The sequence below is a fragment of the Neolamprologus brichardi genome, chromosome 17 (genome assembly GCF_056152115.1).
Source record: "Neolamprologus brichardi isolate AB-2024 chromosome 17, ASM5615211v1, whole genome shotgun sequence".
NCBI classification, from domain to species: Eukaryota; Metazoa; Chordata; class Actinopteri; order Cichliformes; family Cichlidae; genus Neolamprologus; species Neolamprologus brichardi.
Genome location: NC_142120.1, coordinates 36,111,221 through 36,127,949, shown reverse-complemented (window position 1 = coordinate 36,127,949; position 16,729 = coordinate 36,111,221). Strand labels below are relative to the sequence as shown.

The 16,729-nt window shown below is 42.2% G+C and overlaps 2 protein-coding genes across 3 annotated transcripts; one reads left to right on the top strand and one right to left on the bottom strand.

Moving 5' to 3' along the window:
- Positions 1-181: 181 nt before the first annotated feature.
- On the top strand, positions 182-5,677 carry glipr1a (GLI pathogenesis-related 1a). Its single transcript, XM_006805554.2, has 6 exons — positions 182-421; positions 1,051-1,299; positions 1,388-1,500; positions 3,361-3,446; positions 5,205-5,231; positions 5,400-5,677. The coding sequence occupies exons 1-6, from the start codon at positions 182-184 to the stop codon at positions 5,549-5,551; spliced, it is 867 nt and encodes a 288-aa protein (XP_006805617.2). The 3' UTR covers positions 5,552-5,677.
- A 1,134-nt stretch (positions 5,678-6,811) lies between these two features.
- On the bottom strand, positions 6,812-14,875 carry krr1 (KRR1 small subunit processome component homolog). Of its 2 annotated transcripts, none has more exons than XM_006805553.3 (10): positions 14,781-14,875; positions 14,108-14,283; positions 12,299-12,433; positions 12,048-12,173; positions 11,655-11,738; positions 10,364-10,420; positions 7,777-7,947; positions 7,592-7,669; positions 7,386-7,482; positions 6,812-7,249 (listed from the first exon to the last, which is right to left on the bottom strand). In XM_006805553.3, exons 1-10 carry the CDS (start codon positions 14,854-14,856, stop codon positions 7,089-7,091), a joined length of 1,161 nt encoding a protein of 386 aa, XP_006805616.2. In that variant the 5' UTR covers positions 14,857-14,875; the 3' UTR covers positions 6,812-7,088. The 2 variants fall into 2 exon arrangements, with proteins under 2 accessions (XP_006805616.2, XP_087686951.1); XM_087830825.1 differs by having other exon boundaries at positions 14,111-14,283.
- Between the last annotated feature and the right edge of the window lie 1,854 nt (positions 14,876-16,729).

Genomic DNA, 16,729 nt, shown 5'->3' with positions numbered 1-16,729 from the left:
CAAATTCAGACTTCAAAAAGGCGAGAAGAAGCATAAATGAGCCACATCTCTGTTTTATCTCAGTTTAGCAGATTCTGTATGCATGTATACATGAACCATTCTGAACATGTTCTGGTTTCTTAGGTGATGTAAGCACATCCTGTTCCTCTTCAAAGTGTAATTTCCTGCAGCAGCTTGACAGATGTCAAAGCGATTCACAACAAACCACAACATCACCGCTTTAGCTTGTTTCCCTTTACTGATCTGGAGCATGGCGAGTGCAGTGGAGAGGTTGCTGTGGGCCTGCATTATCCTGGATTCTGGTGTGCGCTCGATCTCACTGCCAGCAATCACTGATTTGAAGTTCATTGAGGAATGTGTGAAGGAGCACAACCTGGCGCGGTCATCTGTCAGTCCGCCTGCTACCGACATGCTGTACATGGTAGGTGAAGAAATGGCGTTTGTTTCCTCTCTCTAGTTCTGGAAAGCAGTACTAAAATCACGGTGAGTGAGCAGTGATCGAAAAAAATGACTTGTTCATGTCTTCTGTGATCTGTCTGCAGACTTTGTTGGGAATGAGGAGGTGAGGGAAAGAAAGTTATTAAAGCATGTACAGTTGTACAAAGCTTCATGCAACACATTCACAAAGCAGACTTGACGTTATTAAGCAGAAGTCAGAGGAAGTAATATAAAAGATAGACAAAGGCACCAATAGTCACAGATAGAAAAGATCTACGGTAAGTAAAAAAATAAAGAACAGTTCGGTGACAACAAAACTGCAATAAATTGCACTCAAACGGCCTTTCTGGCCTGGCTAAAGTGCACTGCAAATGTTGTGGCAAAAACCTCGCCACAAGTTTTGGAAGTCGACTCAGCAATTTGACTTTTTCACGAGTTTTACTTCTGCTTGTGTATCACAAATGTAATGTGCTGACGTTTTGTACTGACTTAGGAAAACAGTGAGGAAGTCAGAAATGTGTATGCACGAAAATGAAACTAGCATGTTAGAAAAAACTGAATTAACAAAAGATGACGTCTAATGCTTCAAATCTTCTGTATCTGCTTATTCAGACGTGGGATGAGGCCTTAGCCATTACTGCCAAAGCGTGGGCGAAACGCTGTATATTTGATCACAACATTTACCTCAAAAATGCTTCCCGCGTGCACCCTTCCTTTCCCTCTGTGGGAGAAAACATATGGACAGCCTCTCCACCATCACAATTTAATACAACAAAAGCCATAAAGAGATGGGTGGATGAAGTAAGAGACTACAGCTACCAAGAGAACAGCTGCAATAAGGTTTGTGGCCACTACACACAGGTATGTGACCTTTTTACTGCACGCATATTGTGGAAAAATATTTTATATTTGTCTGCATGCAACACTTTAACCTCTTTGGTCTTTGCAGGTTGTGTGGGCCAGCACCTACAAAGTTGGATGTGCAGTACAGCTGTGCCCAGATGGCATCAAGCACTTCACTAGTGAAAAAGGTGTCCTCTTCGTGTGCAACTATGCCACAGCGTAAGTTGAAAACATGTATAAATAACAGTGAAATTAGGAAATGAATACTTTAGTCTCAGCAGGTTATTCTGGGCTGCCCTGAGTGTCACGTGAAAAAAGGAATTTGTTTATACGTATGTGTTATGCTGCAGTCAACTCATCCAAAATGCTGCTGTGAGAGTACCCACAGGAACTAGAGCCAGGGTGGGCAACTCCAGGCCTCGAGGGCCGGTGTCCTGCAGGTTTTAGATGTGTCCTTGATCCAACACACCTGAATCAAATGAATAGTTCGTTACCAGGCCTCTGGAGAACTGCAAGACATGTTGAGGAGGTCATTTAGACATTTACAGCAGCTGTGATGGATCAAGGACACATCTAAAACCTGCAGGACACCGGCCCTCAAGGCCTGGAGTAGAAAGACTGAGCATATCTCTCCCATACTGGCTTCTTGCCATTGGCTCCCTGGCCCCGTCTTATCTCAAAAACCTTATGATCCCAATACAGCACTTCGATCTCGCACTGAGGCTTACTTGTTGTTAGAGTATTTAAAAGTAGAATGGAAGGCAGAGACTTCAGTTTTCAGCTCCCTCTTCAGTGGAACCAGCTCCCAGTTTAGATGTGGGAGTTGGATCAGATGACCCTACTTTAGTTACACAGCAATAGGTCCTAGAAAGTGTTTCTTCTTCATTCAACTTTTTCACTCACTGGATGTATTCTTATCTCCTATTCCTAACCTTTCTTCCTTGTACACCTTGGAATTGAAACAACCTTATACTAGTCTCTCCCTAACAATGTGATGCTGGATGTCTGCCGTTCTGAAACTCCTGTTTGCAGAAGACAGACGACAAAATCTTACCTGGGACAATGTGTTCTAACCCCGTTGTTTTATGGAAGTCATACAAACGAAAATAGTCTGTAAAAAATATCATTCAGTATGATTCAAAGGTGAAAGTTTAGAGCCAGTCTGCAGCAGCACAAAGTCTTCTTTTGGCATTAAAAAGCTGCTGGATTTACTAAAGAGGCACAGTGTTAGTTGTGGAGAGGAGTATTTTTGCCACTGGCCTTATGTTATGTGTAAGAATTTCACTTTCAACTAAATATTGTTTTAATAGCTGGGACCACATCCTTATTTAGGTTTGACAGCGCTTCTAGTAGTTAATGGCCGATGCTTTGAGCCTGAATTGAGGCTCCAGTTTGGGGAAAGCCTCAGAGGGGACTGGAGGCTCCTGGGCCAGGCAGATCCTCGTGTACCAGTGAGAAGTGAATGAACTGAAAAGGGAGCAAGGGTGCCGTTACAATGATCTGAGACACTTTTTTAAAATCATGGCCCCAATTAATTGTGGGACAGTGTTTTCTCCTCCCCTTTCATAAAGGTCCAGTGTATTCTATGCTAAAGGAAGCATGTTTTTAGCAAGGATGTTTGTATCTCCAGAATTGGAACAGCTCTTAGTATGGATGCCACACAGATACTCACAGGTCTCTCACTTAGGACCCTCCCTAAGCAGCATGGACTGTTGGAACGAACCCACTGTGTGTTTAGTTATTATTAATCTTTGGCTCTTTTCCATAGCTTCACTTTTATTCTGTCCTTCTCCCCGAACCTTTTTTGTGGTATAAAGAGGTTACTATAAGCAGAAAGTACTGAGAAACAAATTAATATCACTGATTTATACGTTTTTCTGGGATTTTTTGACAATAACAATGAAAGAAAGAAACGTCATCTTTAAAATGACCCTATGTTGAAGCAAGCAGAAGTGTGTGTGTGTGTGTGATAACGTGGAAGGTGGAGGTAAGATGATAAGGGGAAGCAAAGATAATTCCAGAAATCTTCCACCTAGAGTGTGATGAGGTGACTGAGCCTCTGTTTCTTTTCTTTTACAGGGGTAATATAATCGGACGGCGCCCATATGCATCTCAGGGGGGAGCCTGCTCTAAGTGCAGTGACACTTGTGAGAATAAACTCTGTCGTAAGTATCAAGTGTCTCTGGTTCAGTGTGAAAAGTTGCTGCTTATCTTCAAACAAACCACAAGTTCAAATTTCAGCCCAGCTCATTTTAAAGATGTGAAAATTCTGATTAGAAATCAGCATGGATATTAACTCTTTAACACAGTGGGCCTCATTAATTAACATTTGCACAGTAATGTTCTTGCTGTTATTTTTCACAAACCTACAGGATTCATGAATCGTGTGTCCTGTGTCAGCGAATGTGAATCATTGTAAATAAACAAGTTCATGCTTGCTGTCTGCGGGTTGTAATCTGCAACCTGGAACGTTCACCGTGCATGCTGCCCAGGCCCTCTGTTATAGGAAAACACATTTACTGTGGTGTGAAGGAGCTCCAAGAGAAAAACTCACATCCCATAATCAAAAAAGCAGAATTCTGACTAAAGGAGGCCAAAAAAAGTCAGAGTGTTTTCTTTGAAGTGACACTGGTTTTAAACATTTTTAAAGTATTTAATAATAATATAAAACTCCACTTGGACTGCATGTATCCCCTGAAACTAAAAAGAGAAAAGGTATGACATAAAAGCTGGTGTAGGACAAACTTATAAAAGACCAAACAAAAAGAAGGAAGCAGGTGGAGGACGGGGAGCACCTTATCTTCCACCATGACTAACTAGGGCCGTGCGATATGACCAAAATCTCATATCCCGATATAAGACATCTATCGTCCCGATAACGATATAAATCACAAAAATGTTACATTTTCTGTAACTTCTGTGAATCTCGGGCAGCTCGACTTGCGTGAAGTGTTTCCAGCTGCACGTCGTGTAGCTGGAGTCGAGTGTTTTAACCGATGCATGAAACGATACATTTTTAGACATAAGTTGTAACGGCGCCGTTTTCTTTGAGTATTTGTTACACGGCGTGCTGCGGGGAAAAGCCTGTTCTAACGTTTGAGTCTAAGGTTTATTTTTTAGCACCTGGCGGCTCTTTTTTACTTCTCATCTGTAAATAATCTGCTTTTTTACCTGATTCAGTTTATTTTGAAAAGTCTCAACAGGATCTTGAGCTTTATTGTGAAAGGTTTATATGGAACATAAACAAGCGGACACGGGATGCTGTCACCGTCGTTGCTGCTAACGACAACGCATAAAAGCAGGCGCTTGTCTGTCAGTAGTGTGGTTATATTAAATATAAGAGAAAGAAGAAATTAATACAGCCACTGCAGTGACCATCAAAAGGATGAACAAATATTGCCGTAAACAGTTTATTTTGCGACACCACGAAACAAACGATAGACGTTTTTATATCGTCCTCCGATATATATCGTTATATCGAACAGCCCTATGACTAACCCCCTTATCTTTCTACCATGAACCATGAAGTCCGTTTTACATCCTGTCTTTAAATGACTGTAACTTGGTTACCGTTGCAAAATTCAAATGGTTTCAGAAAAAAGAGACAACAAGCTTCATGGTGATGTTCACTTTAGCACAATCACAGGGTAGCGTCTGAACAGAGACAGGGAACTCCGCTCCGCCAGGCTTTGCTTCACATTTCTGTAACTCCTCAACTATTTTGGGCTCAAGAGAAAATTACATTTTTTTCCTATTATTTTATAACCAAAGTCACTAAATAAGTCCAAGTAGCCTGTATGCTACTTGGATGATTAAGGACTAATGAATGCGGTAAAATACAATTATTACTCATAGTCATTGAGCTGTGCGTTTACATATTAAAAAATGTCATCTTGTTCTCGTGTGTCTTAATGTTGTTGCAGGTAGTCCTGGACGTGATTCGCAGAAAAGTAAGTCTGATGGTGATTAAGCCAAAAAATAACAGCAGTGAAGGGTAAGGTGTAGTTCACATGGCTTTAAAAGTCCACAGCTGAAGTTTGTCAGTGTGTAGTAATGAAGTAAGCAACACGTTCCACTGGACTCAAAATTTGTCATAAAAACCATTTTTGCATTTCCAGGCTACAACTGGAGCCCAGACTGGGACACCTCGGATACCAGCAGCTCTACCTCTGTCAGCATTCTGATCGCTCGGCCGGTTGCCCTCAGCTTCACTTTCATTGCAGCGTATTTAGTCCACTACTTCTACCCTGATGTATTCTGCTATGAATAAAGCAGCTTGGCCTGAGCAACACTGATTTCCTTTAGACATTAAACAAATTATTCTGTCCATGTGAGGCTTAGGCCCAAAAATGTAACATGTATGAAAATTAATAAAATTACTTTTATCTCTGCTTAATTATTATCAACTCCACTATCAGTCTCACATTATAGCACCAACAACAAAGTCAGTGCTCAAAAGTAATCTCTCATTTGACAGCACATTTAAGGCGGTCAGGCCAGACGGCTACGAGCTGATGACAACAGTGACTCAGCCACGCGTTCAAACCGGGGGGTGCAGAAGAGCAGTTTTAAATGCACAACACAAACCTTGTATCAGTTGGGCTCCAGTAAGAGCAGAATGGGGGATTTGCACTATTCATGTACAGACAAGCAACTGTGTGATGCTGTCATGTCAATATGGACCAAGATCTGTGGTCACCAGGTGGTCCAGCACGTGGTTAACGTACACAATACTCCCCAAAGTATTCGCTCATCTGCTTTCACACACATATAAACTTGAGACTTTAGTGACATCCAGCTGCAGAGTGGGGGGGCACAGTTAGGCTCAGTGGGTGAACAGGTGACCATATGGCTTATAGCCAGAGAGCAGTAGGCCTGGGTTCAACTCTTCTAGGAAGGCTTTCAAAGGTTAAGGACTTTTTTTAAATGAGAATTTGTGGCCATTCTTCCAGAAGCCCATTTGTGAGGTCAGACACTGATGTTGGACGGGAAGGCAGGCTCGCTGTTGCTAATTCACCCCAAAGGTTTTCTGTTGGACTGAGGTCAAGACTCTGTGCAAGCCAGTCAAGTTTACTCACACCTCACTTGCTTGTCCATGTTTTTCTGCACTGACGCACAGTCATGTTGGAACAGTCCCTAAACTGCTCCCACAAAGTTGGGCCCATGAAAATGTCTGTAGTGATCGACTCTAAAGAAAGATGGTGATCTCTGCATACTCTGCGCCTCACTTTGATGTAATACCAATCAACAGTTTACTGTGAAATATTTAGGAGAGGAAATTCCATAGCATTCCTGAGAGCAATCCATTCTTTCACAAATACTGGTAGAAGCAATCTGCATGCCCAGATACTTGACTTAATACACCTGTAGCCATGGAAGTGACTGGAATGCCTTATTCCCATTATAGTGCAAGTCAAAGAAGGCAAAAAGGGTCCAACCCAGGCCTCGAAAGGTGTGCGGGGTGTATTTCTTTAAGTTTTTGGAGACTGGACATCTATGGTAACACAGTAAAAATGGAAATTAAGGGAAATGTAAGAAAACAAGACCTAGTTTATTTAAAAAAGAAAACAACTCCTTTAATTTTACAACATTTTTGTTCCTCTTCTTTTTTCTGGAAATAATTAATAGCAAGCGAGTCAAACAGAAGGAAAAAAACAATTCCCGTCACTGTAACTCTGTAAAAAGGAACGTCAAGACAGACGATGAAGCATCATCTTGATCCACGCTCTACACATTCACTGAAACTCTTCTTGCTGTGAGCTCAGAGTCTTTTCTCTGTCCAACACGTACCACAGCACAGGGAACAGTTAGCCTTTGCTTTTCGCTTTGTTGCTCTTCTTCTTCTTCTTCTCACTGGTGCTGCTGGTGGGAGCTGCAGGGTTTAATGGTGGAGCACCCAGTTTCTTTGTTTTGGCTTTCTTTACTTTGTCCTTTATAGCTTCGATGTCCAGCTTGCCTTCTGTAGGAGCTGTGGATACATTGTTAGATGAGACAAGAGTTGACAAATTAAGGGCAAAGCTACACCAAGTGCTCAAGCATCCAGGTTTTTCCTTTAATTTGTCACTGCTAGGTTCTGAGATCAGTGCTTGTTTTAATATTTCTACCTTTAGCAGTCTTCTTCATCAGAGGCTTCTCTTTAGGAGGAATGAAGGCTTTGTTCCGCTCTTCTTGCTTCTTGGTCAGTGCGGTGGCCTGTTTCACCTAAAAAGAGGAAGTAAGTTCACAAAGGCGACGTTACACAACGCTTGGTTGCTGCCACTGAAACTCGAAAGCAGCCTGAAGAAAACACAAAGCCACCACAAATTCTCACTTTGATTTCTTCCATCTTCTTCCTTTTCTTCACACTCTCCCGCAGGAAGAACTCTCCTGTGGCCAGCTCCTGGTCAACCTGCACAGGAAGTCCACATATTTGAAACGCACTTTAAATTGCCTCAACATGCAATTTAGTCTCAGTGTCTGTGTGTTTGTTATACACATAAACATGCTTCCCCTGACCTTGCTCTCTGGCTGTGGAGGAGGGAATGGGGTGTACTCCTTCTTCACGCTCTTCTTCTTGGGTTCCTTGCGCTTGGCGAGATTCTTGTGTCGGAACTTGGGCAGGAAGCGCTCCCAGTTTTGCATCCGCAGTTCGGGGTCTTTGGACAGCTCCCGTTTGATCATCAGAGTCTGATGGTTGCAGTCGTGGGTGGTGGTGGTGATGGAGGGGCAGAACAACAGTTATAAAGATGCAAAACTTTGGTCATGTTGTGTATTTACACCTTATGTAGAGACTGCAGTAAAATGCTGTTTTATTAACTGTACTGTGCAAAAGTCGCTTATTTCGTTTTTTGCTAGAAAACTGGGAAATAAGTACAGCGGTTGGTGGAGGGATTTACTGAAATGTGCAAACATAAATGGAAATACAGAACAAAGTGAAACCAAAGAACATTTCCAACAAGTCAACGTCTCAGAGGAAATTCCAAGGCTCTTATTGTCACGGTTCTGTGTCCGTGGGACCCAGTATTTTGAGTTTATTATATTTTGGTTTTATTCTGCTTCATGTATGTATTCCATGTTATTTTGTCTCTCAGTGTTGAGTCTGCGTTCTTGTTTAGTAATTCATGTTTCCTGTTTTATTGTGAAAGTCTTTGTCTTAGGTTAGTGTGTGCAGCTCGGTTCCCCCGTCTCGTTAGCCCTGATCTCTCCCAGCTGTGTCTCCCTTCTGTTGCCCATTCCCTCATTACTACCCTGTGTATTTAAGCCCTGTGTTTTCCCGTGCTCGGTGTCGCGTCGTACCCTCAGATTATGCCTGTGTGTTTTTGGTCTCAGTGTTCAGTCTTCACTTCATGTTTTGTTTTCATACCAGCAATAAAGCTGAGGTTTTGAGTTGGATTCTGTTTTCCGAGTCCTGCATTTGGATCCTCACCTCCGCCTGCCCGCACACAGAGCCCTGACACTTCTTTTGTTCAATTCAATTCAATTTTATTTATATAGCGCCAAATCACAACAAAAGTCGCCTCAAGGCGCTTCATAGATACAAAGAAAAACCCAACAATCATGTGACCCCCTATGAGCAGCACTTTGGTGACAGTGGGAAGGAAAAACTCCCTTTTAACAGGAAGAAACCTCCAGCAGAACCAGGCTCAGGGAGGGGCGGGGCCATCTGCTGTGATTGGTTGGGGTGAGAGAAGGAAGACTTGTTCTGTTCACAAGATGATCCCACACAGTTTGAACAACACTGATCTGCTTTTCCATCAGATATGCTTTTACTGCATTGGCAGTGAGTTTGAGATCACTGTATTGCATGACAGCTCAGAATCTGATGTGTTTTTCTGCAATCAGAATTCCACCATTTGTGACGAGACCTCTTAAACTTTTTTTTAGACCTCTTAAACTTTTTTATTTAATGTAAAATTATATTTTGTTTTAATTTACTTTCAAATTCTTCAGTTGCTGAAGGGGCTGCATAGTTTTCATAAACTGCATAGTTCAGAATAGCTATAATTGTACCAGATGGTTGATTCAGTTAAGTTGGACTAGACTGTAATACAAACCGTTCAGTTTGTCAACAATAAAACTGAAATGAGAGAGAGACTGAGTGTGAGACTTTGATATTAGATAAAATGAATATTGATAAAGTTTACCTTTATGTACAGAATCTGAATATCGCAAAATATTTTTAAAGTTGCAATAATATCGTGCGTTAAGTATTGTGATAATATCGTATCGTGGGATGTATGGTGATTCCCACCTCTAATTGGCAGTGAGTTTATCATGCAATACCATGTCTTCCACATGGTATTGCATGATAGCTCAGAATCTGATGTGTTTTTCTGCAATCAGAATTCCACCAATTGTGACGAGAGCTCCACTGAAACCACGACAGAACCTCCAGCGTGTTTTACAGACGCTGGAAACTCGCTGTTGTATCTCTGTCCTAACCTCTAATACCAACAGGAACATTTAGAGTTTCAATCCATCAGACCTGTTGACACTGATCTTTAGTTCAGGGCTTGTGTAATTTAAGCCTTTTTCCCAGTTAACTTCCCTTAAGAAAAGCTTCTTCAAAGCCTGGAATACTTCAGTTAGAAGGTTTTCAAGGAGGCGTTGTGTTGATGCCTGAACCAGCTCAACAGGCTCCCTTTGATGTTCTGTTAAGGAGGAATATTTTTCTGTTGTAAAATATTGGAAAAACATTCCTATGAAAATGATCAGGTACTTCGACTGTAAAGGAATGAGGGAAGAAAAGCTACTATTCAAGACCACTTTACAAGAAGGTCTGGCTCCATGGAAGTCAAATATATTAAAATGATGGCTGGCTAAAGACTTTTGCACAGTGCTGTAAGCTGTAACTACTGGTTAGGCTATTTAAATAACATTCTGTGACTCATACAAAACAGGAAGTCCTATTTTAAATAGTCAGCTGTGTGAAGCGTGCTCTTTCATGCCCTCAGCTCTGGGCTGAGCCAACCTTGGCGTGCAAACCCAGAGAGATGGACTTCAGTCAGGAAATCAAGAACAAGGATGGAAAACATCATCACTGGGCATAAAGGCAGCGCACAGTTTCACTCTGACTGTTGTTTCTGCAGCAGTCTGAACACACCTTGATGTTGTAAATGGGATGAATGTTCTTCATGGTGTCCGACACCACTTTACGAACCTGAAAAGCAGAAGAACAAGTTTTGAAAATCCTAAATGCTTCAACATTCTTTGCCTCATTACAGAAACAGTTCACCTCTCCATCAGGTTTAGCTACACCCAAGCTGAAGGGCGTTTGTGTTACACCAGCAACTCCTGTCTTTTACTCTCACGCATGAACCCACACAGTGGGCTCAGGTGTTTAGCTGTCAGGAGGTTCTGTATACCCTGATGTCACAGGATAAACAAACACACTAAAGTAGTCAGCGTAGGCACCGTTTCATTAATACAACTGATCTTATTATGTTTAGTAGGGCTGGGCTATATCATACCGTTCACGGTAGTACCGGTATAATGTTGGGCAACGATAGGAAAATTAAATATCGCGATAGAATATGGGTAAAACGCGCATGCGCACTGCCTTTGTTTACATAGGCACATGGCGGCGAAGCAGAATGAGAAGAGCGAAAGTGGATGGTTGAATGAAACAGATGAACCTGAACTGGTTTGTAAAAATGCTGCAGCTTCAGTGGTGGAACTGGTTTAGCTTTCGTCCCTCAGATACACAACAAAGCACTATTTTTGGTAGCGCATGCTAGCGGGCCGTCGTTATTACCGTGTTGTTTGGAAAATACGGCACACTTAAAATCAATCCTTTGATTTTTCTGAAAGTCGACAGAGCCCCTTATAATCCCGTGTGCCTTATGTATGAACTCTGGTTGTGTTTACTGACCTCGAAACGATTTTATGTGCACGGCGCTCAAAAATCCGTCAAATGTTTCAGTACGACTTTGCTAAGCTACGAAGCCGCACCGCTTGATGGATTGTCGGAGCATTACGGCTATCGTAGGCGGAGCCTCGTGGAGTGATACGTACTGTGCTTCAACATAATATTACCGTATTGTGTGTGTTTAACCTCTTTTTAAGTTTTGTGGATATTATACATGGTTATGCTGAGGATATGTCGGCCAGTTTCCACTGGAAATGCCTTTTGGTTAAACTGTCAGCGAGGAATTTGCACTGTTACATTTTTATAACTTTAATGCAGATAAAAAACAGCTGCTTGTTTAAGTGAAAATACATTGATGGGTTTTTTTTGCACTAATAAAGTTGTGGAGTTGTAAAGCATTTTGTCTAGTGTCAATTATATCGTCAGTTATATCGTTATCACAAATTTTCAAATGTATATCGTGATAAATATTTTTGGTCATATTGCCCTGCTCTACTGTTTAGTCAGCCATTATTGACAGTCTTACCTCCTTTAATCCGCCGTAGGGTCCCAGTGCAGACACCGTGTTCCCCTGCACCATCACATAGCAGTTGGTCAGTAATTCCAGTGCCTGCAGAGAAGAAACATCAACATGAAGCACACAGACAAACTTCAAAAGAAATCATCTGTTAACGAGTTGCAAAGACACATGGGCTGATAAATGCTGCCACCTACTGACATTGATTCAAAAGTACACGACACTGAGACTTGTTTCCATTGCAGATCGGTGAAAATCAGTGACACAGACGCACAATTCATGATTTAGAAACAAATTGGATTCTCTTACTTTCTGCTAACATCCATCACAACACTCTGTGGAAGCCGTGATTAACTTCAGACAGAAAGACCTCAGAAAGCTGGACTCTGGTGTGAGACTCACCTTCAGGGTGGAGCCTTTGGGGCCAATGAGCCGCTGCCTTCGCTTCACAAACCGCTCTCTACTCCTCACCATGGTGCCGACTTTGATGATGTCACAGGCAATGTCATCCTGTAATATTCTTACAGCCTGGAGGCAACAACACATCGCTGAGTATCTGAGTGCTCAGTGACAGCGATCACACACATACTCCAAAACATTAAAGGATGAAATCTGCATGTTGTGCATGTCGCAAACTGGCACAGTAGTGTTACCTGTTCAAATGGCACACTCCTCGCCAGCAGCTTAATAAGATCTCTGGCTCTCACAATGGCATAAGGGTCAAAGGTCTTCTTAGTGGTGCAGACTGTCATGCTGCCTTCTATCAGGTCCAAAGAAGGTTTAATGTGCTGAGAACAACAACAAATGATTCAGTGTGTGAACAGCTCAGGTCTGCAATTCAGCCTCGTAAAGCTGCCGATGTAAGAGCCAACGTGACACTTAACTGGAAGAAAATGTTACAGAGGAGAGAAATAAAACCAGAATAATGTGTGATAATAACTGAGGGTGTGGCAAAGTTCAAAATGAATTAAAATATAGTTCAGCTGTGGGACTTTCTGACACTGTGGACCGTGGCCTTTGCTGAAAGATACAAAGAGCTTACAAAGCATCAAAGAAATCTAGAAATTTCCACAATTTCCAAGGCATTAAACATTCCCTAGAACACAATGAAGACAGCCATCAAAGGGGGAAGAAACCATGGCAAAACAGTGACATTACCAAAACACTAATGGGAAAAAAGCATGGAAAACCTGATCCAGGAAGCTTCCAAGATCACTGCAGAAATACTAAAAGGAGCTCCATATACTTGACCAGTATTGATTGTGTGCTATGTGTCATGACTATCTCTGTATTCTTCATGTGCCTGGGCTGTGTGGTAACGTGTGTTACACCGCTGAGAATGGGGAAGGAACAGACAAATTAAAAGGGAATCCCAGTCAAACCAGAGTCTAAGAGTAATCTATGAACAGCCCAAAATAACAGCCTGCTTTTGCACAACACCCTCATGCACCTGGCAGAAGGCAGGTGGGGAGGAATTTCACATTTCAATACACTCATCCAAACATATCTCCAAATAAAAAATAATAATAATCACCTCCAATAGAAAGATATTGTTTGGGAAAAGCCCAGAGCTTAGATATGATTTTAACTGAATAACTATGGGGACGACTATATGATGACAATATAACGAAGGTATATCAACAACAGCAGGCTTTCGTTGGCATTAGATGGTTAAAATGTAGAACCAAAAATTTGTGCTGCACTTAAAATATGGCGTAAACAACAGATTCACAGGAAACATGGTGCCTGCTCCTGAGAGGTTTGTGCTCAGCGTGTTATTGTAGCGATTTGGCTAAAAAGAACACAAAACTAACACATTTGGACCACTAGTGCTGAATTTCTCATTTTTATTCCTCCGCTTACAAGATTTCAGTGTTTTCTCATTTGAACTTACAGGTGATAGGTCACAATAACATTTTAAAACCCTGAAATAATTTATCCTGGAACCTGTTTTACATTGTAAATCTGTTAACAGGGGAGTGCAGACTTTATATCCACTATATGTATGCATTAATACAAGATAGCATGCAACCTGATTAGACTAAAGAAAGTGTTAAAAAAAAGGTCGACTTCCTCCATAGAGCTACATTATAATTGAGATACAGTTGACAGACAAGTATTATCATCTGTGTTCAGTGCAAGCAGCTTATTCTGACTGGGGGCGACCGTGGCTGGAGGTCGCCGGTTCGATCCCTGGGCTCTCTGTCCTGGTCGTTGTGTTCTTGGGCAAGACACTTTACCTTGGCCAGAGGTAAAGTGACAGAAGCGAGGCCAGAGGGGCCGATGGCGCGATATGGCAGCCTCGCTTCTGTCAGTCTGCCCCAGGGCAGCTGTGACTACAACCGTAGCTGCCTCCACCAGTGTGTGAATGTGAGAGTGAATGAATAGTGGCATTGTAAAGCGCTTTGGGTGCCTTGAAAAGCGCTATATAAATCCAATCCATTATTATTATTATTACTCACCACCTCTCCTAAAGCCTTCTCCACCAGAGGCCAGCACTCTTTCAAGTAGGCCTCCCTGTACTTGGGGAAGAGGGTGGCAAAGCTACTCTCCTCCAGCAAACCGCGGGGGTTATCCTCTTTGGTGAACAGCGGCTCCTTCCATCCGTCGGGAACTGTCAGGAGTTCGGATTCATCCACTGCAGGACGCACGTGAAGTCACGTTACTACAGCGTTACTACAGCGGAGGCATAGACTACCAACACGAGCTATACTTAAGCAAAGGGACTAGAGTTAGAGACAGAATATTGAAGAGATATACTGAAGGAGCGCGGAGAGCGGTCCACTGACTAAAATAATACACGTTTAAATTCCCCTGGCTGAGGCGGCTCCGTCTGCAGACTTTGGAAACGTGTTTGAATCCCGGCAGGTAATAGCTAGCTGCCCGGCGTCAGGAAACACGTGTCAGTTTAAGTATGTGAAAAGTAAATGTTCGGGTTATTTTTCTTGATGCGACCATTTAGCGAGTGAGGGTAACCGCACTCACCAAACCGATCTGTTTACAGTGCGAGAGCCGCCATGCTAGCAGAGCTCCACATGCCTCGCTGCCGTCGTCTAAAGCTGGGAAACAGTACTGTCCTTCACGCGGCTCGCTGGCGTCACTTAACCTCACCTGACGCGAAACAATCAAACTCACCTTGGCTTTTAGTCTTTTTCGATTTTTTCCCCGTTTGCTCCTCACTCACGCCGTCACTGGCTGTGGAGGACGCCATTGCTGAGAAGAAACGGAAGTGACGTACAGTACTCTTCCTGGTGCAACCTGGAGCGTCTACTAAAATAAAAATAAAAGCTTTCTAACATCTCACCTGTTTGTTTTTATTCAGGCAAACATGGATACATTTTTATTGATGGAGCGATTAAGCTTGTGTTTCTGTCATGTAGTGATTGTGCTTAACTGTATGAAGCTTACTGTGTGATGCTGTAGGCACTCTGTGTGTGTGTGTGTGTGTGTGTGTGTGTCCCAAATTAAAGGTAAAAACACACACACTCTGACACACAGATGCAAACGCACAGATAGATTCCTTGCATGCGTCTTCAGCATTACTGGGTTTCTGCAGCTCCTGTTTTTCGTGTTTAACACATCCGGCACACGAGCAATTAAACACTATGAATCTGTTCCACAATATTTGCAGTGACTTTATAATGGGTCACTTTAAAAGGGCAGTCACGGATCACTACTATAGCATTTTGACAATATTTTGACAGTATTTGAATAAAACTGTTTCCTGTAGCCTAAATACTCTCTGTACCTGAATGGACCCTGTGCACGAGAAAATGCTAACTTCCTGGTTTGAGACCGGATGTGGGGTTGTACATTTCCGGTAGCTTTACTTTGCGGTCAATCGCTACTGCGAAGATATACTCCAAAATTGATGTCCAAAACTCGAAAACGGAACGATCGCGTTAAGTTACAAAGAGGAGAAGGTGGGAACACTCACCACTGTTGTGTCATAAAAATCTAATGATCAATTTTGACGTTTAAAGAGTTTAGATCGATCAGTTGTTTACATCACTCAACACAAGCAGAACTGCAGCAGAAGACACATCGTCCACATTCAGAAGCACATCTCTGTATAGTGACTGGTCTCATGATTTAAACAGGCAGATGTTCAGCATTCAAACTACAGGTGAAGAATAGTCAAACCAGATGTTTCCCCGTTATGTCGATATCAGCTAGTCAAGTACACACACACACAGCATGTTAACAAACTGTGAAAAAAAGCCACACAAAAAATTAATGCTTGCTGGTAACGGTTTCTATACATTAGTATTTACGAAGGGTATGTTGTGACTTACCTTCAAAATTACAGTGGTCCCTCGCTATAACGCGGTTCACCTTTCACCTCGCTGTTTCGCAGATTTTTTAGTGCAAGTTTGCATGCTTATTTACGTCCTGCGTCCTGATCGCTGCAGACGATCTCCTCCGTCTCTCCTGTACAGTACAGAATCGCTGCATCTATCGCTAGCAGTGTGACTCTGAAGTGCAGTGCTGTATGTCCACGATGTACACGAAACGTTTTGCACCGTCAAAAAATAAAATTGGCTACTTGATTTCACCCATCGCTGGTTATTTTTAGAACATAACACCCGCGATAAACGAGGGACAGCTGAGAAATATAACATTTGAATCCATTTTCTCTTTTCCCCTGAGGCGTGGGGGAAAAATATCGACAAGTCGATGAACATCATTTACAGATATATTGGGTAAATGCCCGAGACATCTATAGAAATGTAAATCGCCGCTTTATTTATTTATTTGCTTAACTTGTTTTGGACCGTAAACAGGGCGCGAATAGGACACCGGAAACAAAGCTCCCCACAGGAGTTTCCGCACCGGAAGTAGCATATGCTAACGTGCACATAGTCAATAGAACTAAAGATTTTTCTCATAGGGTTAATAACATGTCTACCAACTATTTCACGTCCACATTACTGCTGAGAGTTATTCCAAAAACTTCCTTTAGTGGCTCTTCATCAGAATATTTATTTACTTGTTGACATGAAAATCAGTCACTGTGTATTTTTAACACCTAAAATTCAATGTGATGCCATTATCCTGCCAAACAACATAAAAGTCTCCAAAAA